At 38.4% G+C, this 25879-nt stretch overlaps 2 protein-coding genes and 2 pseudogenes across 3 annotated transcripts; 3 read left to right on the top strand and 1 right to left on the bottom strand.

Moving 5' to 3' along the window:
* Nucleotides 1-383: 383 nt before the first annotated feature.
* On the bottom strand, nucleotides 384-9411 carry LOC144656619 (QRFP-like peptide receptor). 2 transcript variants are annotated; one of them, XM_078516863.1, is made up of 5 exons: nucleotides 9317-9411; nucleotides 3401-3536; nucleotides 2781-3051; nucleotides 1748-2002; nucleotides 384-953 (listed from the first exon to the last, which is right to left on the bottom strand). In XM_078516863.1, the coding sequence occupies exons 2-5, from the start codon at nucleotides 3511-3513 to the stop codon at nucleotides 609-611; spliced, it is 984 nt and encodes a 327-aa protein (XP_078372989.1). In that variant the 5' UTR covers nucleotides 3514-3536; nucleotides 9317-9411; the 3' UTR covers nucleotides 384-608. The 2 variants fall into 2 exon arrangements, with proteins under 2 accessions (XP_078372989.1, XP_078372990.1); XM_078516864.1 differs by lacking the exon at nucleotides 9317-9411 and having other exon boundaries at nucleotides 3401-3552.
* Nucleotides 9412-15653: 6242 nt separating this feature from the next.
* Nucleotides 15654-17128, top strand: LOC144656449 (adenosine receptor A2a-like). The gene has a single exon (XM_078516671.1). The coding sequence runs from the start codon at nucleotides 15804-15806 to the stop codon at nucleotides 16716-16718; it is 915 nt and encodes a 304-aa protein (XP_078372797.1). The 5' UTR covers nucleotides 15654-15803; the 3' UTR covers nucleotides 16719-17128.
* Nucleotides 17129-18312: 1184 nt separating this feature from the next.
* Nucleotides 18313-20009, top strand: LOC144656730 (histamine H2 receptor-like; annotated as a pseudogene).
* Nucleotides 20010-21957: 1948 nt separating this feature from the next.
* On the top strand, nucleotides 21958-24068 carry LOC144658858 (uncharacterized; annotated as a pseudogene).
* The last annotated feature ends 1811 nt before the right edge of the window (nucleotides 24069-25879 follow it).

Below are 25879 nucleotides of genomic sequence, written 5' to 3'. Positions count from 1 at the left end.
ACCAACAGGCAGTACACGTTAACGTTCCTAACAAACTCACCCATGCTTCCCGCAAACACATCTAAATTAACGATCCAGCCATGTACTTAAGGGTTTCAACACCCCTGGCCTGAATGTTTCGAACGACAGTGTAAAATTCTCTTATCCAATCGAGAAACCAGCTACCTGTTGATGACCCAGTTCCGATGTCTCGGATCCGACTAAATCCACAGTGTTCGTGGCGATTTTGCTATTGAATGAGTAAGCAACTATTTGTGCCATGAGGACTTTCGAGTGCTTGCATTATTTTTTGTTTAGATAGTAAATATTCCGATTATTTGCTCGAAACGGAACCTACGCCTCGACTGAATCGTTCGTTACTACCTCATTGTTACTTATTTTTGCGGGTCTTACAGCAAGGCGCCCAAAAGTGTGACCACTTTTAATTTATTCACATTCTTTCGTGCAGATTTAATCCAATCAGAAGTCAACTGCAAGCTATCCACGGCTTTTGATTGGCTTAAATCTGCACGAAAGAATGTGAATAAATTAAAAGTGGTCACACTTTTGGGCGCCTTGCTGTAATTTTCGCGATTTTCAAAAAGTTTTCGGTGTCAGTGTAAAAGGTACTACTCCATAGAAGCTCCTGCAGTGTGGGTCACGTGAGACGTGTTGTTGGGTAGCTCGATGTTGTAAGGTTCGCATGAGGGATCAACTCTGGATGCACACGAGTTACATAACATTCTCTTGATCTTCTCTCGGAACCGTTCGTTCATCAGACAATATACAAAAGGATTTACAGCGGAATTAAACATAAACAGGGTGTCGGAAATAGCGTACGAGGCGGACCCAAACATGTAGATGTCATGGTAGCTTAAGATGTAGGTTAATAAGCCAACAATCCAACAGACTCCAAATATGGCACTGACAGTGATAACACTCAATGTGACTCGTTTCCGCACTTTTACAACTCCCTGAAAATATAAGGAACAAAGAGTAAGTTCAGGATTGGTCAGTTAAGGTATTTGGATATACCCACTTGATCGAACGAGTATACGTACTAAGATCCAGCCTTTAAATGAAGACAGACATTTATCCATGAAGAAAATCTAGGATCACATTTTTCATGTCCACGGAAAAACATCGCCTTCATAGCCTATTAGAGCCGTACACTGAGACACGCTTGGCGCAAAACACGTGAGGGGAATAGTTTCCATGAGAACTTCAATCTCGGACGTTACCAATTTGTGCAATTTGTGTACACCAGTGAATAAAACGTAAAGGGAATACGGGTCACGGTATTTTAGATAATTCTTTTTATTTTCGTTAAATTAAGAGTTCTTAACTTTAAATTGGCAGAGCAAAAGTCTTTTGTTGGCAAAATCACAGCCACATAACAAACAAGGATGATTTTAGAGCATTGCAAATGGCCTTTATGCAAATTGAAATAAACTTGAATAATGTCGGGCCGACGTTTTTCAAGCTTACCCGAACGCAATCCGTTTTAATCTCCTCGAATCTTGCCCATCCATACCCCTTTTTGGCTTTTCTGTGTTTCTTTTAAGTTCTTCTACTGTTTAAAATGGTTAGGCTATTTCAGTTAGTTTTATTAACAGTTGGTTTGTGCCGAAATTGTCTAAAATTGCGTCACATAGCCCCTCCAAACTAGCCAGTAAGAACTATAAACTTGCCGACCTCACTGTCTCGCAAGCAGTACAACCATCAAGCCTAAGACGTTATTACCTACCACATTCTTAGTTTATCCTACCTTTTGTGGAAAGGCCAGTTCATGGCCGTCATTACGCTTAAACCACAACATATACACGACTCTGGAGTATAAGCCAGTCATCACTATCAAAGGAATAATAGCCAACAGTACAAGCCAAGCAGTGTCGTACGCTCCGCCCATCCAACTTTCAGGCCAGTCCCATTTGCAGTCGCCAATTGATTCATCAAATGTTGAAACCAGGAACAGTGGCATGTTTAAAGCCACTGAAAAGATCCAACAGCAAGAAAGAATTACCTAAAATGGGTGTATTTTGTGTTAGAATATAATTTGACGTCAATTTATTGTGTCGAAAATCTAAAAATAAACATAACAACTTTTTCTCGAGAAGCGGCAGCAGTAACAGTAGCAGTTAATAATAACAATAATAATAATAATAATAATAATAATAATAATAATAATAATAATAATAATATTTAGATTTCTATGGCGCAAATTAACATGTAAATGTGACCAAATGCGCCTTACAAATATATAGAAAAAAATAAAATAAAATAATAAAAATACTAAGAATATAAGAGTTTTAAAAAACTAGCTATTTATTACTAGCTATTTGTACTAGTTGAAGTTGTAACAGCAGCAGCAGCAGCAGCAACAGCAGCAGCAGCAACAGCAGCAGCACGAAGAGGAGTAGCACTACTAGTACCGGTCGCAGACATAGTGATAATGGCAGTGGTAGTGGTGGTTGTGGTAGCAGCAAAGAAGGGCCAGGGCACTAGCTGAGATGGACCGGGACTAGAAGTAGCAAGGAAGTAGGAAGGAGGACCTAGAGCCGCAGCATTGATGGGCAGAAGGACAAGCAGTGACTAATGCAATATAAGAAGCAGAAAAAAGGATACTGGAAATAGGAACGGGAGTGGCAGTTGAGAAGTAAACGGCTAGTAGAAGTGGAAGTAGGAGGTAGGAGTTTTGAAGGTCCAATTATTTTTATGATATAGCAAACTGCATCACTTCATTACTTGAAGTTAACATAAATGCAAGCAACGTTCTTGCTGATACCTTCTCGCCCACTTACCTTTACTTTTCGCTTGGTAAGTTTCCCCTTACTACCAAGGGGGCACATGACTGTAAAGTATCGTTCAACGGCGATAGCAACCAGAGTGACAGACGAGGAAGCCGCTCCCAGCCATGCAACGTTTCCAGCCGTCACCAATGTGCATAGCTTTGAACCAATGGCACCTTCTGGGTGGGTGAAGGTTTTATTGAAAATGTGATTCGGTGTTACAAACACCGCAAACGTGATGTCTGATATGGCTAGGTTTACAAGTAGATAATCGATTGGAGTCCTGTAAAATTAATTTTAACTTTATGTCAGTAGCAATCATGATCAAGTCTACCAATACAATGACACTAAAGTGCCTTCCCCCATCTTTCGAAGTCATTCCCCTTTTGTATATAGGGTTACCAGGGATAACACAGCTATTTTTAAATCCTCTAGTTTCACCGACATGTTGCGTCCATGTTACGAGGGGTGACCGCACGGTAAAGTCGCACGTGACCTTTTCGAATTAAAAACTTTGTGACTGTTTATTTTGAAAACTGTTTACGACTTCCGGCGATTATGTTAAAGAACGTTGTGATTGTGCCTTACTTTTAAGAGCTTTTTATTCTTAACGTTTAACATACTCAGCATACCTCATATCTCGACTTCTCTTTATGACAATGATAACTAGGCAGTTACCAATGATGTCCGCAATGATGAGCGTGGTGAGTATTGTTGTCACGGCAACGTCAGCTGACTCTGACATGATTGAAGATGTCGTTTCTTGACCTGACAAACATACAAAACAAATACATTAAAGCCGCATTTAAGAGCCTAAAATTTAAGAACCTGTTAGACTAAATTTTTTATTTATACCCCCTTTATATAACAGGCTGTTTTAATTCATGGCTTTTAAAATAAAAACCCTTATTTAAGAACTTTAATCCCCTAAAATCCAAGTAAACTCAATCTATATAAGAACCTGTTAGGAAAACTTGGAGAAATGCAGGTTCTTAAATGCGGGTGTTTACTGTAATATCTAGTTTATAAACATATGACTTTAGGTAGCTAGAAGTACAAATGGACATTAGTTTTGCACCGTTTCGGAGATCAAAACTGAATGGAATAAACCGAAATCCTTTAGGTAGTTAAATCGTGTCTAAATTATTGCATGACATCGAATCGTCTACCGAAGTTAATCTCCAATCGACAAGTTGTAAAACCCTGGGACTGACCCGTAAAAGCATGCATCTGCAAGTACTGCGTGTTTTTACCGAGATATTGTAGAGCAATTCAGTATGATTCCCTTCTTACCCTTTGAATATCAAGAGAGCGACAGTAAATTAAAATGCAAAATTAAATTTAATCGATTAGTAGCGTTAACCCTTACTGCTAAACCCGGATTTTTCGGGATTTGTCGGCACTTTAAGATTTAAATGTGTACTTTATTATGTCTGTTGTCTGTTGTTCACGCACTTTTATGTTTATCTGTTTTCAGCGTAGCTTTACTTTACGAATAAAACTGTCACTCAGTTAGGCTTGTGAAAATGAGATTATTGCATTCTTGTGTATAGCCGTACTCGTAGCAATCATAACTCGCCATAAATGTTTTTTGCCGGCTGGGAGGTCCGTATAGGCCGGATAAACTTTGCCCTCGGACACGCTTAGGCACAGACAACGCCTTTTATTTTTTCTACTTTGACTTGTTAGGTAAAGAAGTGTAGAAAGATTGTGTTGCAAAATTGAAATTTTTTGTATAAGCGCGCATTCAATGTTGAGCCCATCGGGATTTTGATCGGCGGGTGAACTTCGGCAATAATTATTGAAGAATGCCTTGTGGCTATATAAATCTGAATAAAATGGCTTCGCCGAATAAACTGTACTGTAAAGGTTCGTCATACTAAATCTATTCAAAGAAGACTTCAAGAAAGGCAACTTGAGTAATAAATGTAGCAACGGAACAAGCATTAAAATCAGTCAAAACAATTTTAAATCGATTTCGACAGCTGTTTCGGCTTGCGAGCTCAAATAATCCCGAGAAGGCTTCTCTTTTAAGCCTTTTTATCGAATGAAAAGCATTCTCTAACTTAAAACCAGTTTCTCTAGCTACACACACTTGGATGCAACGAACTAAAGATCTCTATGTTGATTCCCAGAAGAAATAAAAATTATTTTGACAAACAGTTTGAGAAAGTAAAGCTAATGAATTGTGTAACTTTAGTTGTGTCGGAGTTAACGTACGTCTAAACATTTGACTGTTTTTAATCAAAAAATCTCATTTGTTGAATGATTGCAAATAGCGTTTGGTTTTGGTAAAAAATGGTAGACTGAAGCGTGGCATTTTAACTCAAATCTGAATCTGAAAACCGGCGACCTGCAGTTCACCAAAATGGCGTGAAAACCATTAGGTCTACCATTCCAAAATGCACAAACAACGAGAAACTACGTACAGTAAATTACAACTTAATTTTGTCGATAAACAGGAATGAATACTCGCCTTTTGGAGAACTTCAAGGCCTTTAACCCCTGCACTACTTTTTTCAGTGTCCTTTCACACTTACAAGGGTTAGGGTTAGCGAGCAACTATTTCGATTTTTATGAGCAAAACGTTAAGGGATTCCTTCAACAAAATGATTTCGCACGGTGAGCGGTCTGTATGCCGGGTACAGATGGGAAAATCCGAACCGCTGGAGCGCGTGCAATTAGCCAATCAAATTCAAGGCTTTAGGCTTCAGGACCGCTGAATAGAGGCTTGAGAAAAAAACAAACTGTTATATTTTTAATTGCTTTAAAAACAATTTGAGCCTTATTCGCTATAGTTTCCTGTTTGGCTGCTTTTGAATATTTTTAATTTAAAAGTGTTTTACTTCTACTAGTTTAAAAATGTATCTTAGAAATCAAACTAATTGCGCTTTAATTCTTGTATTTCACTTTTACGTGTTTTGTATACAACTGATTGAAGAATCGTTCACCCATGAAAAGCATAAACCATGCCGATGCGACCCAAATTTCTACTGAAAAATCGGGAAAAAACGTCATCTGTGTTAGTATTACGTTCCATAGCGTAACCCAGAAAACAAACTAATATGCTCGTAATAATATTATGTAGGAAAAAAAATAAAAATGGTTTCATCTTCTTTATCCTAGCTCTCCTCTGGGAGATCAGAATAGTGCCATAAAAATGGCTTACATACCCCCAATTTAAAGAAAAAAAATTGCCGCTTTCGCAGCAAACATCATCATCATATAAACGCACCAAAATCAAGCATGGCCCATCCCAATAAAATGTTTCGTTTCCCATCGCCCGACCGACCCATTTTTTTCGTTATGTAAAAAACAATTCCAGATTCACTAGTCAAAGGGGCAAGTACTTTACTTTGCAAGCACACGATCTTGTTTTATTAACAACACTTGGTATGATGTGATGTCCTTAACTTTAATTAACATCGATACTAAGTTTTTCAAAGGCTGTTTCGTGCCAAGGGCATTAACGATTGTTCCAACATTCTCAGCGAGATCGACTGAAACAAAATCTTTCGTTTCTGCATCTTCTTGCTTCTTAAATGAACCCAGACCCCTTAAAGTTTTATTTCTTTTTTTCCCGACCGACCGACCCACCATCACAAGAGACGAGAAGATGGGAAACGAAACATTTTATTGGGAAGGCCATGTAACGTTTTAAATTACTAATTAACAATTAAACTATTCGCTCTTAATTTATACGAGGTGATAGTCAGAAGAGGCCGCAAATCACCTTATAGAGATTGACGACCTCATTAATTAACACCTCATAGAAATTGAGAGCGAACAACCTAATTGTTTTACTAAACAATTAGGTTACACAATTTAGTCTTACTAAAGTACGTCCAGTTGAACGATTTCCAATCATTTCTGCATTATAATGTATAATTGTTGAATCATAATTTCTAGCATATGTAGAGCAACCCTGCGATCACTGCTCAAGTTAGGAACTTGATAATTTTCACTCTGCTAAAAAGTCTACAAATACTAGCAGTGAAGCCGAATTCTGAATAAAAAAAATACTGATTAAAGAGTTTTGCAAAGGGTAGAAGAATAAAACATTCAAAACGAAAAGAAACGAAAGCTTACCGGCTGTCGTTTTTGACGATCTTGAAAGGAACTTTTTCAAAGACGCTCGCTTATTTATTTTGAAAACTGATGAAGTTTACTGCGAGTACACAGACAGCTTTAAGTTCTCATTTTCCAACAAGACTACGACGTCTCTCGGTCAGAGCAGATAATTAATTAGTGTTCAAGTTTGAATGCGGTAAAATTATTTTGTTTCGGCAACCGTTGGAACAATTTTCATTGGTGTGATAAATCCAGCCACCCGTGGCAAGCGATTTAGTTCATGATTCAGATTACGGCTGCACGAAACACCTCTCAAAAGGATATAACTAGCCAGCGATGCAGATGAGCTAAAAGCCCGTTCGTCTGCAACGCAGGCTACAATATAACAAGAAGGATTCTGCCAGTAGTTTCTCAGTCGCAATTATAGCGGTTTTCGCTTGAGTGTCGAAAGTAATTCGCGTTTGCTTTGGTTTTGCATTACTACGCTTAGTGATTGGTTTAAAACTCTCGCGCCACTTTTTCAGCCAATCAGAACTAAAACCAAAACCAATCGTGACTCGCTCGCGCACGTTTTCCCGCGCTTCGTGCCGGCTACATGTATTTGATTCGAGTTTTGATTGGTTGACTGCACTGACTGTGTTCTTTGTGATTGGCTAGAGTGATTAGTTTGGTTTTGGTTTTACGACACTCAATTGAAAACTGCTCTATTAACTGCGAAATTAATTAAAGTGACCAAGAAACTCCTGCTCTGTGTACCTTAATTAGTCACGTCGTTTTGAATTGGTCGCCGGACATTATAAAAAAATACATTTAAATGCCTGGTAAACGCCTGCTCTGTGCAGACTACGGGAGATAAGGTCTCGTTAATTGAACCTTGTAAACTGTTCCTTGTAAACACCTGGTACTTAACTGTTTTTTTTTTTTTGGAAGTAACCATTCCGGTACGGATCCAAATTAAAGGGACACTGTCACCAGTTTCTCTTCAAAAACTGAAGAGCCTAAAGACATATGGAAGCTACGAATAGTGGTCCAATTTTGTTAAAAATCCCCATGCAAGTCTACTGAAGCGATAAACATAGCCTGCGTAGCTGGCGGGAGTCGAGTGCGAGTGCTTGCTTGCTCCGCGGCTCCGTGGTTCCCTCTCTTTGCCGTTCGCCGGCCTGATTTTTTCAAGTTTTGTCCTTGTGGACTGGAAACACCTGAAATTATTATGGCCCCCTTCTTCAGTTTACTTTATATCTCCATCTTGATGTACTAGATGCATTTCATGTACGGGAAGACCTATTCGCCGATTTTAGTACTTTTTACCAAAAAGCATTAAAATCCCCGTGACAGTGTCTCTTTAAAAGTGGACCTGCAAAACAGCAGGTCAAGTTTTGGATCCTTTTGGATCCGTCCCGGACCAGTTCAAAACCAAAGATCTATTCCGACTTTTGGAAGTATCCTTTGAAGCTAGATTGAGGATCACTTAACTGAGAACTTTTGCCCAGATTTTAGACTCTGCATACCTTGAAGTTCGGATCACAGATGTCGGTATGCCGGCGTTTTGTAACCTTTCGTCTGTTTTTTGATTTTCGGAGGTAATTTCGAACAACCGTCGACCTTGTTACATTTGAATTTTCGTAGAAGCAAGCAAAGATTGGAAACGTCTCGAAAATCGGCGTCAAAAAATGAAAACTGATACAGCGCATTGCTGTGAAAACTATACCAAAGAAAGATTCAAAGTAGTGCGGTCTCCGTCGCGAAGGTCATAAAACAGCTTACTATTTGAATGTTCACCTAGTCTTTGTTTGAATACTTAGAAAGCGACAACAAGATATCTTTATATTCTTTGTCAATATAAATCGCAGGAAGGTTTTTCCGTCTCAATGTTCGATACTTTTTACACCATGCTTTCAAAATACAGTTTCTCCTTACAGGTCTCTGCACATCTTTAGTGAACCAGTTGGAAGAATTTCTTTATTATATGAAGACAATAGTCATCAATTACGCTATTCTTGAGATCTGTGCAGTTTTTTTCGTAGTGTTATATTTGGAGGAGCAAAAAAAAATGTTAAAGTTGAAAGGTGTCAACCTTGTGAGGCTAAAATGAGACAATATATAACTTGAAATGTAAACAGCATTAGAGAATTTCATTTATTGTAGTTCACGAGCAATTTATTCAGCGGGCCAGTTTATTCACTGAACCATAAATGTCCTTTATTTTTTGTACTGTATTTGTATTTTGTGTTTGTGTTAGTGTTAAATAATATCACATTTCAAAAACAGAAGCTTTCTCGTCCTCTCAGGATTCCAGTTCGGCCATCGAACCTTTCTAAACTTTTTTCAGAGATTAATGTTTCTACGTTCATTTTAATTCACCATTGCACTCACCCTGCCTACAGCTCTTTACGCTTTCCCAAGCGTAGTTTTGTGAATACCGATGACAACTAAATACGTGTAGTTAAAAGGAAGAAAACAAAACTAACTAGTTTTACCTGAAAGATGACAACTTTTTGTCTTCGTAAGCAGTTAATCGCGTTTTCCAACTGGCAACACTAGTACTGAATTAACGCCGAAAAGTTATTGAGCCCCAAACAGCTGTCGCGTTCTAATAAACTTAGAGAAGGAGCACGAAAACCAAATGAATTCCTATCACGTATGTGACATGTGGTGTTTACTTAACTTGACAGTAAAGTTAGATGTATGTAGAAAGATTTTTCATTAACGACCTAAAATAAACCGGCTTGTTTTACCGAAACTGAATCAGTAAAAAGAATATATATTTCTTTCTGAGGAAGTCTAAAAGAATGCAGCTTTAACTTGGCTTTTGAATAAAGAATCTCGTTTCTTTACATACTAACTTAAAAAAAAATATTATTTTTGGTCCAAGTTTGAAATATCTTAAATGTTTGATGGATAAGCATTCATTTTTCAGCTGAGTATTAGCCCTGAGAATTAAGTTCTTCATCAAGACATTGTCTCCTTTGTGTAGTAATCATTTTCCTTATTCTCGTCACCTGTTTAATTTGCTTTAAAATATATTGATATTGATATAGGAACCGCTATATGTTGATCACTCGATTTCATTTCAGGAAAATGAATTTGTTGTTACATTTTGCCAAAAGAATAGAGTGGATCGGCGGGCTTGCTTATATTTATTCACCCCCCACTGTAAGCTATGAGTCTGCATAATTAGCATGTGCTTTCGCAGTATATACATGATATAATTACTTTGCTTGTCAATGAATATCACGTAAAGCCTAGGATATGTTTATTATGTTAAAAGTCTGACTTTAAACGAAAAAAACTGTATTGAAACGCCATTGATAATTGAAATAATTAGTCAAACCAACTCGTAGTAAATTTAAAATTACTAACTGCAACTAACGAACTCCTTTTTTCTGGTTTTTTACTTTTCTCTTAAAATTTTCTTCTTCTGTATTACAATTATTAGTAGTTATTTCCTTTTTCTTTTTTTACAAAATCTAACGAAAGATTGGTCCGCCTTGATAAGCCACTGCTACCTGCGAGCCTGTTGTAAATATGATATAAGCATTTAGTACTTGAAAAGTTGTTGCCCTTAATTTATTTGTTTGTAGATTTGTTAACTCCTCCTAAAATTTTCCGTTTTCTCGAACCTAAGCAATATCAACATCTACTGTTTGTTGGCAGTTGCAACTTAAGCAAAAACTAATAACAGCTAATTTGACTCTGTAAGCATACATACGAGCAAACTTCCGCCCACTTTTTGCGTCAAAAATCCAATTTTGCAACAAGCTGTTCAATTTGAAAATCTCTATTTTCGTTATTATTTTCGTTCGTTGTTTAAGGGAAAACCATGTTTCAGTTTACTACTTTGATGACCTTTGATGCGGATTCTTTCAAACATACTCTTGCTTAATCTTAATGATAAGACAGAAGCACGCTATTTCTAAATCTCGAGGCTTTATCTATACACACGGTTAAATAACATAATGCGGTATTAATTGTGTAGAAAATACATCAAAAATTCTCAATAAACTGATGTAAATATTTGCCAAATGGGTTTCCAATGCAGGAAACCGGTTATAATGTGAAGTTAGTATTCTCATGGCAGTCATTCACATTATTTCATGATCTGTGAAGTTGATTTTGCATTAAAATTTGGAGGAAATAGGTGTTGATCACTTTTAAAGGTAAAAGGTGTCAACCTTGTGAGGCTTATTTGAATAATGTAAGTTGAAATGCAAAGAGCTTTAGATATTTTTCGTTACACTAGTTCACAAGCAATTTATTTAGTAGGCCAAGCTAAGCTAACTGAATCATGAATGTGTTGTTAAATAAGATCTCACGATTCCAGTTTGGCAATCGAACCTTTTTACCCTTTTTTATAGAGATCAATGTCGTACGTTCATTTTTTTCACCACTTCACTCATCCTGCCTACAGTGTAGCAACATTTTAACAAACACCTTAAACAGAATGTTGAAAAGAAGACTATGCCAAGGTTCTTTTCGCTCTCCCAAGCGAAGTTTTGCAAATGCCGATGATGACTTAATACCGGTAGTTACCGGCTAAAGAAACTGAGAAAACAAAGCTATTTAGTCTTATTATTTCTGCTAAATCCACAAAATAGTGGATCATTAGCATTATGGAGTGGCCTTATGCGAAACATCTACATTAAGCACCAAACAGCTGTCAATTTGAATTAGAATTATGGGAAATTTCTGCTTTCCAGCATGCGGACAATGATTCTAAGCTGCTCCCTAATCAGTGCGCTATTCTTTTTTTTTGAAAAAAATAGTCAACTTAATTAGTTTCTTTAATTAACACTTTTTTTACATTTATTGTTTCTGTTGTGATGTCTCACCTCATTTTATATATATTTTAGATTCATTTTTATTCCATTTTATTCATCAACTAGCCCGACGTGTACAGCCGAAAGCTCGAGTTCTTTTATAACTAGTAATAGTTCTCACTAGCTGCCCCCGCCTTTTTATAATTTGTTTTACAGCAATAATCTAATATAAGATTTGTGGAGTCTTTTTGTCGCCTTTATTTATTGATGCCGATGGACTGCACAATAAATTAGGCTTCTTTTTTTTCTGTGCCATCTACGTCACGTTATTGTTTGCTGCGGAATTTCTTGTTGTGTGACACCGTTGCGTCCTAATTAATATATTCACAAGATTAAGTCGAATATATTACCTAGCGGAAATAACACATGGTAACACATTATTCGTGGTGACAACACGCAAGCTTATTCAAAACGAACTTACCGCAATAATTTTCAGGCAAAAAAGCCCAACAATTCCACGAGTAACAAAATATGGCACATTCAACGATTCGAAAAAACAATTTTTGATCCTTATTCAACCACTCTTTGGATCAAAAAAACTGACAGTTTGTTACCGAAACGAATTACCGTGCCATGGCAAAGTTCACGCTTTTGTTTATTACTCGTCGTAAGATGTATACGGTTCCACTTGTTTTCACGACGTTCAGTCGCTGACTAAAATAACAAACTCTTTGTCCCCGGATGATACGCCTGTTATGCCTTCCATGTCATTTTCGGTATCATTTCAATTTCAGGTACACATTGTCAGCTATTTTTTCAAGCAACTGTTGTTTCTTGTGATCACAGTGCGACGGCTATTTTTATCCTTTGCGGCACTGACTTCCGTTGTTCCTTTGCAAGCGTTCCGGCAATCCTTTGCGAGCCGCTTTGACCAAAATCGAGATTTTTTCCAGTACCGTTCACTAAATGCACACATTTTACCTACCTACGCGGGGACTTCTAAGGTGCCTCCTCGGGTTCCGGCCTCTGGGCCGGAACCCTGCGGGGGCAATAATTTTTAGCCAGAGAACGTTTTTAAACGTATTTAAAAATACATTTTTAGGCTGTCGTTTTTCAATAAACTTAGAAAAGGAGCATGACAACTGTAAATGAATTTCTATTACGGATACGACATGTGGTGTAGCGGTTAAAGTTCAATTCAAAATAACTATTCAATACACGATGACTCTTCAGTACGTGGGTACTGCTATCAAAGGGGTCATGTGTAAAGAAAAATAACAATATGAAAATATAAAACATGATATATTATAAGATAAAAAAGATAAAAGATAAAAATCATAGTAACTTATGCCAATTTAACCTACACAAATGATTCGTTAAAAAACTGACTAAGTCAAACCCTACTGTTAGTCTGTCTAGTTTCCAAAGGTAAATCCTGGTCCAAATCCTAAACTCAAACTTCTTAATTTGTTCCATCGCAGAGCTGAAGCTCGAAACGTGATAAGTTGTTCACAGAAAACATTTAAAAAGGGGTGTGTGTAAGAAACAAAGAGCAAATCCTGGTAAAGACTATTCTTCGTTTCACTACTTCGATAAATACCAAATTTTCTTGCTAATTCGTAATGATAGTGAGAAGCATGCACGAGGCTCTATTTATGCACACGGTTAAATAGTATCATGCGGTATTGTATAGAAAATACATGAACAGTACTCCAGTACTCCCGATGCAGGAAACTATCATAATGTTAAGTCCAAATTTTTCCGGCATGGTTGTCATTTACTTTTTTTTTTCGTGATCTGTGAAGTTGATTCTGTAGTAACATTTGGATTACTGTTAAAGGTAAAAGGTGTCAGCCTTGTGAGGCTTATTTGAATAATGTTAGTTGAAATGAAAAGATCAGAGCTTTAGATATTTTTATTTACACTAGTTCACAAGCAATTTACTCAGCAGGTCAAGCTATTCACTGAATTTAATTTCAAATACAGAATATTTCTCTGGCTCTCACGATTCCAGCTCAGCAAACGAACCTATCTACGATTTCTACGATCATTTTTTCCACCAGGCCATTGCACTTATCCTGCCTACATTTACGTAGCAACATTTTAACATAAAGCCTTTAGACAGAAAGTTCAAATGAAGATTACGCAAAGGTTCTTTCGCTTTTCCAGGCGTAGTTTTGTGAGTGCCTGCCGATGATGACTAAATACCGGTAGTTGAAAGAAAGGAAACAAAATTATTTAGTTTTACCTGAAAGATGATATATTTTCGTCTTCGTTAGCAGTTGATCGTGTTGTCCATATTTAGCAACACTGATTATTAAAATAAGCAGAAAAGTTATTTAGCCAAAACAGCTGTCGTTTTAAGCGATGACGTCATGGGCATCGCTTAATGCCTTGAGGCGATGGAGCAGTGATGTTTCGATCGATCATGCGATCGATTGCACACTTAGTTATCCCCTTGAATCCAGCGAAGAGCACTGGGAACTAAATTGGCACAATTTTTTCCCTCTGAGATCCGCCATCTTAGTTTTAGGGAGGAAGAATCATTCTTTGCAGCTTGCATCAAGGAGAATTGCTTTTTTGCTTAATGCCTTGAGGCGATGCACTGAAGATGTTGTGATAGGCACGTTTTTCACCTCTGAGATCCACCATCTTAGTTTTAGCAAGGAAGAATCTTTCTTTGCAGCTTGTATTATCGACGAATTACGTTTCATTTCTTGCATTTAAACCGAGATTTCGTGTCTGAAGTGAGCGCTATCACAAGCTACTGCTTGATAAATAAAGAGAGTTAAACTCTTTTTATATAAGAACCTTTTTTACAAGAACGTCGAGGCTGAAAAAAGGAGCCAAATTTTAAGATCATCGTAAGAACGTGCCCAAGGCTGAAATTTGGTTAAGTACGAATTTTTTTTTTCCTGTTTGTTGCGAGAGACAAATATAATTATGTACTAAACGAATAAATCTTTATTCATATCCTGTCTTGTAACCAATATTGCATGTCATCACTTATTGGTGACGTGAACATGTAGAATGTAGATATCGGTTAGGAATGAATTTACTGCAATACCACTTTTTTAATTGTTTTAAAAATAAGAACATTCTAAGAACATTTCAGGCTCAAATCTTCGAAAAAAATTAAAAACGTTCGGCCTCAGCCAAAAAATTAGACGTTCTTATATATAAAAAAGAGTTTACATCTCTAATCTGTTTAAACCCTTTAAAAATATTAAGAGTGCTTAATAATTATCTAATCTTTCTAACAATATCTTCTGATTGTTAAGCATGGTAAGCCGAGGAAAATAAAGCAAAAATAATAAACTTATCCGGCAAAGGACAGGGCGCGGATATTGTTTTGAAGTATTGGCCATATATGGGTCTATAAATACCGCATGCTTTATGACGTCACTCCGCCTGATCTAAGCTATCATTACTCGCGAATGAGTTATTTTTAAAATCTGCAATCTATAATTAAAATTAAGTGTATATATCAATAACACGATTGGTATTTAATTATAAAAATATAAAACGATGATTTAGAAACCACTCTTGACTTCAATGTTTCATGCGATTTCTCGCGCCTGGTTAAAATGAGAATCCCTTAAAACATATATTTCCTACTGTCACATAGATGTTTATTATGAAGCAGACAACTAGCATAAGGTATATTGTGATGTTGTACCAAAAAAATTCTCGAGTCTGACATTTGGAATGTAAACCGCACTATATATGTAAGCAAAATAATATTTAGAACTATAAAGCCAGACTGGCAAGGCTAAAATTAGATTAACGGCAGTTTTGGACATAAACTTGTTCGATTAAAATTAGCCTCTGATTTAAACACAGTATCCGCAGGAATTATGATACGGCTGACTTCCTTGATTTCCTCTGATGTGACGACTAAATGTCCTTATTTGTTCAGATGTGGCTGCTACGAACTTCCTTGTTAAAGCCCAATATTCTTACTGTAAAGAAAACTGTAGGCTTCCGTGACTCATGATGTCTTTAATACGGGTTACTTTCCGGCATATCCAATACCTTTAAATTGTTTGCAATGCCCGTCTAAAGATAGACTACTAAAGTATTTACATTAATATAAGGGGAGTGATAGTATAGTTTAAAAGGAGTCTTGACAAACTGAACAGAGGTTGGTGAACGTTAGATTGATACAGGGATCAAGTTAGTTGTTTTGGAGAGTTACTTTTGTGCCATGAATTTCACGTTAAGTAGCCCTTCTTCTAACCTGTCAACAAAAGATTGTTCTCTTCCCGTAGCTCATGGTATTGCTCTGATCACAACGAATGCTCTCGTGGGTGTTTTAGGAACACTTGGCAACTTACTGGTTTGCGTGGCAGTTGTTACAAATCCTCGTCTTCGCCGATTCCCAAATTACCTTCTGTTCAGCTTGGCGATCGCTGATCTTATGATAACCATGGTGTGTGAACCTCTTGTTGTCACAATCCTTGCTAAGAGGACTTTCCAAAACGCTTGTGCTCGAAGCGTGGAGCGTGTCTATTACTACATCTCCAATTTCTCAGCATCTTCCTCTGTTGCGCATTTGTCAGCCATCAGTATCGATCGTCTTCTCGCTGTTGTGTGCCCTCTACGCCACAAAAGCATCATGGCGAACACTGGATGGAAAGCTATGCTTGTTGTGTGTTGGACATTACCGGTTAGTTTCTTTATTGTGGACAGGTTCCTTCAGGCGCCTATTTCAATAAAAGCTTTTATCAATCTAGCAGTGTTCGTCTTATGTTATGGCATTGTTTTCGGGTCATACGCACTGATTGTAATATCTCTGATCAAGCAAAGGAAAAGGATTGGCCAGATGAATGCTTCCTCTCCTGATGTCAATTCACGCCGTGAAATCCGCGTTGCCTTTACCCTGGCGATTGTGATTGTCGTTTTCACCGCTTGTTGGTTTCCGCTGTTTGTCGTCTTCTCGGCAGCCGGCAAACCGCTGGTCAAGCTGCAAGGAACTGCGCACATGTGGATCAGGACCGTGGCTTTGTCAAACTCTGCCATGAACTTCTTGATCTATGGTTCAAGAATCCGTAATTTTAGTGAGACGTACGTTGAGATTTTCCGAAAGATTCTCAGGCTTGCGAGGATCAGAAGTAGCTAAAACGCTAACTGGCTGTCGTGCATCGCAAGGCTTGACTAACTGACGACGTGCTCCGTGGAAGGGTAACACTCGACACGTCAGATGTCTACTTGCATGTAACAGATCATCCACATTTTAACTATATGGTTATAGCAATACTGATGTATTAGTCTATGCAAACACAGCCGTACAATTTAGAAACACCCTAAACAAAAATAGGACCCCTCGACAAACCAACTGTTGTTTCTGACCACCTCTCTGCATGCCGGCGTTGACTCAAAATGAGAGCACAAAATCATCGCCCTAGTTCAAACAAAGACAGCATCCGAAATGCTAGCCGAGAGAAGGATATTGTTTTTGAGACGTATGCTTGGACCGTATGTTGTGACTTAACGCCATGGAACTTAATCTTTCGCATATTTTATTATTTTTTTTTTTTTTTTTTTTTTTTTTTTTTTTATTTTTTTAAAAAAAAAAAAACAATAGCGCCTATATTCACAGTAACAGCTGCAGGTCCGTTACTTACTTTCGTTTGTGTGCAGTCTGTCATTTAGTTTTGTATACAGTAAACACCCGCATATAAGAAAACATGTTTTCGGAGGTCAGGCTGATCGGGTTCTTATTTAAATTGGTGCTTAGTGACAAATCAGCCTCAAAGTGTTCTTAAAATGTTTTTAAATTTCTATATTAGTGTTACTACCCAAAAACGCCCCAAGATCTAAAATTAGCATAAATTAATAAACATTCTTTGATCTTAATGATCACAATCAATACTGCATCATTGTAGAAACATCAGTACAGTACTCAGTACAAAAATACGACCACTTGACAGCTGATAGAGTCATGACTGACATATAAAATCACTTGTTTTTTATGTAATTATGACACCTTTTCCACTTTATAAGAACATGCTGAATTTTTCAGGCTGATCTTGTTCTTATAAAAATGGGGCTTTATTGGCCAAATTTCAGCCTGTGTTCTTAATCCATTTGTTCTTATATGCGGGTGTTTACTGTACCGTATAACCGAAATATTGGCGCGTGTTTAAAAACCGAAAAAGAAGAAACATTTTCAGTTGATTGATCGGCGGTGTATTTTTTTACTGTTTGTTTATTACCACTGGCATTGATAAATGGCACAATAAAGTTAAACCACACTTAGCTAGGTAAATTAAATTGTGTATGTAAATTTGCTTTACCTTACGATATTGCAAAACAAAAATTCAGCAGGTTTAATTTACTCCGCCGGACTCCGACAAAGCTTGTTGAATTTTTGTGGAGTTTCAAAGTAGAGCATACTTGCCGCGATCGACACTTGGCGCAGTCAGGGCCCAGTTGTTCAAAGGGTGGATAGTGACACGAGAAAGAACTGACATCACTCGGAAATGATGACGTCACGGACTGTTCTTCTGCGTACCCAGTGCTCAAAATAGATCCAAATATGCCACTTTATACGACGGCTCTTTGCCGCAAGAAACTGAACATCATTGTACTGTCTGGTGCAGTGCCAAACCACTTTTCTGGCACGCCCTGTCAAATATTGTATGATTCAAATGAATTTACATAATGGGATAAAAATAATATATGAATCACTTAAAGAAAAAACTGTTACGTTCCGACTGAAAATTCAACAGCAAAGAAACTCAAACAAACAATTAATTTTTAGAATAATGTTATCGACTTATAATTATATATTAGTGGCAGTTTAAAGACTGACTAGTCAGAAATTGTTATAGGTACAATTTAAAGCTTTATTGCAAACTTTGATACACCGTTGTCAACACTTTATAAAACATGATACCTTTCTCAGCTTTCGTTTGATTTTTAAGGTTAACTCAGAAAAAAACACCCGATTCTCTTTGAATATAGTTTTCAAGTGGATCATGTCGGTGTGCCTATATAGCGAGAGTTCCCATGTATATTGGACAACATCCGATTGTGTGTGGCTATGTAGATGCAACACGTTTCCAAAACATTGCAACAGTTTCCTTTAGGTTGTTCGTGAATTGCACGAGGAAGATTTGCTGTTTGCTAGTGCATTTTTGGTCATCTATGTTTTGCCATGAATTACTCACTGGAGAACATAAATAATCCAACTTCTAATCTCTCAGCTGAAGATTGTTCTCTTCCAGTAGCTCATGGCATTGCTCTAATCACAACGAATGCTTTGGTGGGTGTGTTTGGAACATTAGGCAACTTACTGGTTTGTGTAGCAGTTGTTACAATATCCTCGTCTTCGCCTATCACCAAAATTCCTTCTGTTCAGCTTGGCTATCGCTGATTTGATGGTCACCATGGTGTGTGAGCCTGTGTTTGTGACCCTTCTCGGAAAGCGAATATTCCGAAATGACTGTGCAACAAGCTTGGAGCTTGTCTTTGTCTTCATTTCCAGTATTTCGTCAACTGTGTCCGTGGTGCACTTGGCAGCAATCAGCATCGATCGTCTTCTCGCCGTTGTATACCCTCTAAGCCACAAATGCATTATGGAAAGTTTCAGATTGAAGATTATGCTTTCTGTGAGCTGGATATTGACCATAACAGTGTTTATTTTGGGAAAATTCCTTCGCGTTCCCCAAGCGATGAAACTACTCTTCAATCTGACAGTGTTTACGCTTTCCTATGTTGTTGTTTTTGTGTCATACTTGGCAATTGTGATATATCTAGTAAACAAAAGCAAAACGAGAAAGCAAATGAGTACAAGCTCTTCTACTGTTAACTTGCGTCTCGAGATGCGAGTTACCTTCACTCTGGCGATTGTGATCATTATTTTCACTGCCTCTTGGTTTCCGCTGTTCATCGTTTTCGCCGCTAGTGCATACGAACCGCTGGTCAAGTTGTATGGATCCGCACACATGTGGATCAGAACCCTGGCTCTGTCGAACTCTGCCATGAACTTTCTTATCTATGGCTTAGGAATACGCAAATTTGGCGAGGCGTACGTCGAGATTTTCCGAAAGATCTTCAATTACGCGGGGATTAAAAGTGGCCAAGAGATGAGCGTACGGCGCGTACGTCCGCGACAAGAAGAGAAAAACTACTACGCTCCTGGAAAAAACTACGAGACTTGCCTGTGATTCAGCGTCAACAGTCATTAAACTGAACTAAAAGCTTTATATTATTGGCCAGCTACTCTCAGTGTTGTAATCAAGGACTTAAGAGCAATTTTTGATTACGTGAGACCAAAACCAAAGTGATTACTCTGGCCAATCTCAAAAGACAAAAACAACCCAGCCGAAACTTATTAAAACTTGAAGTAAACGCATGTAGCCGGCGCGAACCGCGGGTGTAAACGAGTCACGATTGTTTTTGGTTTCCTTCTGATTGGTTGAGATGATGACGCGAGTTTTCCTAAACCAATCACATAGCGTTGCAATGAAAAACTAAAGCAAACGCAAATTACTTTCGATACTCAATTAAAACCGCTCCAGTAGTAGTGTGTAGTCCAGTGTATGACATGTAGAATAGGATGACATAATGATTCATCTTTAATGGCATAGCATGTATAAAGAATTCAACAGGTTGAGGTACAAAGACAGACACGTTTCGGCAACAAGACAAATAAACTAAAGCAAAACAAAGATGTTGAAGTTTAGGTATGATTGAGAGGACGCATTTCAAACGACGAAGTTAATCAGGCGGGTGTAACAGTTACATTATTGTAGTTTAAACTGATATCAACGTTGACAAATACAGGGCGAGAATTAACACCCGCTCTCAGTGTTACGTGCATAGCGGCTTTTTGTCGACATCCATCTTTCGACGTGCTTAACAAACAACACGGATCGAAATCCGCCAATCACAGCCCACTAGCATGACCTTCTGACCTTGTGGGTCATTTGCATGAATTTAACGAACAACAGTATACATCGGTTTTGATTGGCTCGTTTCGAACAGCATGTCGAAAGACGATGTCGAAAGATGATGCACGTAACACTGAAAGCGGGTGTAAACGAAAAAAAAAAAGGACTGTTACCATAGCACTAAAAGGACTGTTAGCAGGCTCACCTTGGGGCACCGCGCGAATTTAATGGGGCACGCGCGACTCGCGAGCGAAGCGATAGGGCGGAGAGGAGACGCCGCTCGCTGTCGCGGCATCGCCGCTCTCGCGTTGCTTTCGCGCGTGACCCGAAGGTGAGCCTGCTCGCAAGCTACCATAATTAAAGTCATAGTGATATCAATTAGCCCTTCGTAGAACTAAAAAAAGAAACGCACAAAACTGTAAAATACACATCAGAAAACCATATCAAAAAGTCAAAGGGAATAGTTTCGTACTGAAAGCTTAATTTAGATATCTAAATATTGACAAGAACTGAAGCGATATCGCTCCACGGAAGCGACGTACAGAGTTGAACATAGTAAACAAGTTCATATCAGCGCTAACCGGATACTACTAAATATATGTAGTGTTGAACAACGGAAGGTCAAAACGGGTTTGTATCCAGTTGACAGCACTCAGAATTTCGTTTTCTGAGTATGCTTGTGTCATTTACTGCAAAAACGTCATCTTTTACTTTAATAACCACGCTTAAAATATGCCATTTTTATTTCAATCATCGATTAGAAGCATATCGATTGGAAGCATCAAATCGACATTCAAATCGTAGCAGTATGCATGCGCAGGGTGTTTGTCACCCGGGGGGGGGCACCCTATATATTTTTGGGTGGGGGCGTGCGGCTGAGAATTTGAAACCCTTACCCTATACCAGACCATGTTTAGCTGATTTTGCAACCCTATACTAGACAATACACCGAAAATCCCTACCCTATCCCAGAGATGCATTTTTTTAGAACTGTTGGCCAAGCCAACACGATTCTCCTATAGCTCAGCATGGGGTAAAGCGTGCAAAGTACTAATCGGAAGTCATAGGTTCGATTCCTGTTCAGCACTCAGAATTTTCTACCGAAGCACTAATCGGAAGTCAAAGGTTCGACTTCTCTTGAGAGCACTAGGAATTTCTTTTTCCGAGTATGCTTATGTCACTTACTGAAAAACGTCATCTTTCACTTAATTCACGAGATACCATTTTCATTTCCATGAGGAAGTAGCATGTTATTTATTTTGGGAAACAATGTTTCTGTGGTTTAAAACTGATATAAACTTCCGTCCTCAAAGTCCAACAGCTGATGCGCTAAAGCTTTCATTTCCACCTGTCTTTTTTATTTTTGGAAAGTATCTCAGTTTGAATTTCTATTATTAGGTATTGAGCTTGCTGAAATGATCTAACGTACCAACGATCACGTGAACGAGCGAGGCTTTATAATACATTGGATAGACGTTGCTATTTCAAACAATAAAGTAACAAGTGGACTTGAACGTCAAACAAGTTGAATGGTTTACTTGGACACCTTTGAGGGATTAATTCGAGTTATCGAAAGGTCTTAAGGAATTATTTTCTCCATGGCTGGCAGTTCTCTGATAGAGATTTTCGGGCAATAAGTGTTCTCTTTCACGCGCAATGTGACCGAGCATTACAACCCGGAAGAACCCGATTTCACGGCAGAGTCTTTTGGCTTCATCCCCGTCGAAAGCACAGGCCGAGAATGGTATTATTACCCAGTCGATGAACTTATTTCCCAGGAATACGGTGACACAGAGGTCTCAAGCTCGAGCTATCTGGCGGCTAGAGGTTTCAATGTGAGAGTTATGAACGCGTGCTCTACAGACGAGCAGGAAGATACGCTTGACAATCAGCAAGAACAAGATACAGCAATGGCCTGGAAGCGACTTAGACCATCCTTTCTACAGACCGTTTGTAGCTCAATGTACACTGGAGCTTTGATTTCGCTTGTTAGCGCTGCCCTCATGGGTGCAGTATACATGTTGTTCTCGTATCTTTGTTATAAAACCATCCGAAACTGTGCGTATGTCCCAAAGAAATTAATTCCACTACGTGTGCAGTGGACTATAACAATTTCTGATTTGATTGCTTGCGGCTTCTTTTATGTTTACTCCTTTACTGCTATGTTGCTACTTTTTCGCCAGCATCAATTACAAGGGTTAAAAAGTAAACTGATTTTAATTTTTAATTTGCCTCGTTTTGTATTGCTTGGACGCAATGTATCGCGTAATTCTTCAAGTTGTGGGAAAACCCTTTTACAAGGGACCTGCTGAATACAGAGTTCCACTTTACGTCTTCTTTTCGAGCAGTCTGTGTCTTCAGTTTTATCATCTCACGAGAAACTTTACACTGCAATCAAGACGAAAAGTTGTAGGTCTGGTCTGTAAACTGACTATACCATCCTGTTTGACGTTCTTCGTCGCATTTGCTATGATATCTTTATTATACCCAAAGTATAATAAACAAAACAAAGAAGGGAAACTGTTAATCGCGGTCTTCGCTCCTCTCATTGCATTGATTGCGAAAGCGATCTCGCGGATTTGCGTGCAGCGTTTATGGAATATTACTCATCCAGGATATTCATATGTCTTACTGGTGCCGCTGTATTTCGGTTCGGCGGTTTTGTGTAGAGTGTTACAAGCCGAACTTGACAGTTTAGAATCTATTGCTACTCTTGGAATACTTCACGGTTTGGCCGAAGTTGTGGAACGCAGTACCATGGTAGTAATCGATCACATTTGTCATCAGGTTTGGAAACGAAAATCAGCTCCTTGGGGCAGTTTTCACACTCCTCGTCGTGAGAGACTAATGGCTGATATCGCCATTATGAGTATGTTATTTGAATCAACTGCTATAGTGTCTGTCAACGGCTTTTTATACCTGTATCAGTTTATTTACTTGCAAAATGATTCTTTTCTAAAGTTGCTACAGTCTTTTGCCATCCACACTTCAATTCCGCTGGTGATTGAGTGGTTCTTCACAAGCGTCTCTCTTGCGATCGAGACTCGTTATCAAAATATGCCTTTCATGGCTGTTTGGCGAAGACGATGGAAAAGGCACTTATTAGTGGCACTGGTGAATGCGATACCACTAGCTATGTGGACTAGTGGAAACCTTCTAGTAATTGTACATGGACGTTTTGACGAGTCCTCGAATCAACCTTGCAAAATGCCCTTTACTTGAGGATCAGACTGAGATGTTTCACGAAAAAATAGTCTTTGCTCATTAGGGAAATTCAGAGATGAGACAATATATAGACTTTTATCTGAAATATAGAAATATTAAAGCTGCAGATATCGGACTAGACTGGTAGCTATAGAGTCTAAAAACGATAAACTAAGAAGACAGAGATGTTTAAGATTGGAAAGGATTCTAGAGGCTTTACAAACGACGAGGTTAATCAGGCCGGTGTAACAATTACAGTATTGTTACTTTGTCAATGTTGACAAATTCAGGGCCACAAAAAAAGAAAGAAACTGTTACCAGAATTAAAATTATGGTGATATCATTTAGTCAGGCCTCATTAGAACTGAAAAATCACAAAAATAGTGTAAAATTCACATCAGAAAATCATATCAAGAAGTCAAAGGGGGCGTTTTTCGTACTGAAAGCTTAAGCTGGTGCAGTTTAAGCTTTCTAAATATACACTAGAACTGAAGCGATATCGCTCCACGGAAGCAACATACATAATAAAAAGGTTCATACCAGCGCTAACCGGATGCTACTGGATATACCGTATTTTCTCAAATAAACGCCCCCGGCGTTTATTTCAAACTTGGCTTCGTGAACCCGGCGTTTATTTGAAGCCGGCGTTTAATCGGGGCCCGGCGTTTATTAACGGACTGCAATTTTCTGCCAATTTTTCAGATTGATTTATTGTTACCGATCTTCAAGACCAAGGGGCAGTTTGTCAAGGCGGGACGATTTTTCTCTTCGTTCTGCCCCGAAAAAGTGTCCCTGGGTATCCAAAGGTGATCGTTTTCCAAAGGTGCACTATTACGAATTGGATAGTTTATGTTGCAATCGAGATTTGTGACAAACAGAATATATTTACTTGTTAGCTTGACCTCAAATAAACGCCGGGACCTCGAACAAACGCCCCCGGCGTTTATTTAAAAACTAGCAATTTTGACCCGGCGTTTATACGAGGCCGGCGTTTAATCGGGGTCCGGCGTTTAATCGAGAAAATACGGTACTATAGTTTTAAACAACGGGAGGTCGCAGGTTCGAATCCTGTTCGGAGCACTCGGAATTCCCTTTTCCGCGAGAATGTTTGTGTCATTTACTGAAAAACATCATCTTTCACTTTAATCACCAGCCTTAAACTATACCATCTCCATTTCCATCATCGCACAAAAGCGTCACATCGACATTTAAATCCTAGCAGTATGCATGATGTTTGTCACATGAACTTAGTTTAATGGCCTAGCCATCACGAGTCTCCTGCAATGAGCTCAGCATATGGTAGAGCATTCGAAGTACTAATGGATGTCATAGGTTTGACTCCTGTTGAAAACACTCGGAATTTCTTTTTTCGAGTAAGCTTGTGCCATTTTCTTAAAAACGTCATCTTTCACTTTAATCAGCAGGCTTAATATATACCATCTTCATTTAATTTCCATCTCATCACCTTGCAAAAGCATCACATTGACATTCAAATCCTAGCAGTTTACAGTATGTTTGAGGGGGAGAAAAGGGATGAATTTATATATCGTGTCAACATTTTGACGAGGGTTGTACATGTAGTTAAGTGGCCTAGCCACCGCGAGTCTCCTACAGCACAGTGTTAAAGCATCCGAAGTGCTACTGGAAGGTCATAGCTTGGACTCTTCAATGTTGGAAGCACTCGGAATTTCTTTTACCGAGTAAGCTTGTACCATCTACTTAAAAACATCAATCTTTCACTTTAATCAGCAGGCTTAATATATACCATCTTCATTTGCATTTCATTACCAAGCACAAGCATCACATCGACATTCAAATCCTAGCAGTTTACAGTATGTTTGGCACATGACTCTAGTTAAAGATTTAAGTCAGTACACCACTCCTATAGCTCAGCATTGGGTGGAGTACCCGAAGTACTAATCGGAATTCAAAGTTGGAAACACTCGGAATTTCTTTTACTGAGTAAGCTTGTGCCATTTACTTGAAAACATCATCTTTCACTTTAATCAGCAGCGCCAATGTTTAAGAGACAAGAACGCACGTCACAACGAAAGAACTTCAACAGCAGTTTTTAATGCAACCAAGATGGCTGACATATAACACATACAGAACATGTGGCGCGAAAACATGCGCGCGCATATTACAATACTAATGCCGCAGGCACTGCCTGCTGGCGCAA

The sequence above is a fragment of the Oculina patagonica genome, chromosome 6 (assembly GCF_052425735.1).
Source record: "Oculina patagonica isolate OP01 chromosome 6, crgOcupat, whole genome shotgun sequence".
NCBI lineage: Eukaryota > Metazoa > Cnidaria > Anthozoa > Scleractinia > Oculinidae > Oculina > Oculina patagonica.
Note: the sequence above shows the minus strand (reverse complement) of the source record. Positions and strands in the feature narration are given on the sequence as shown.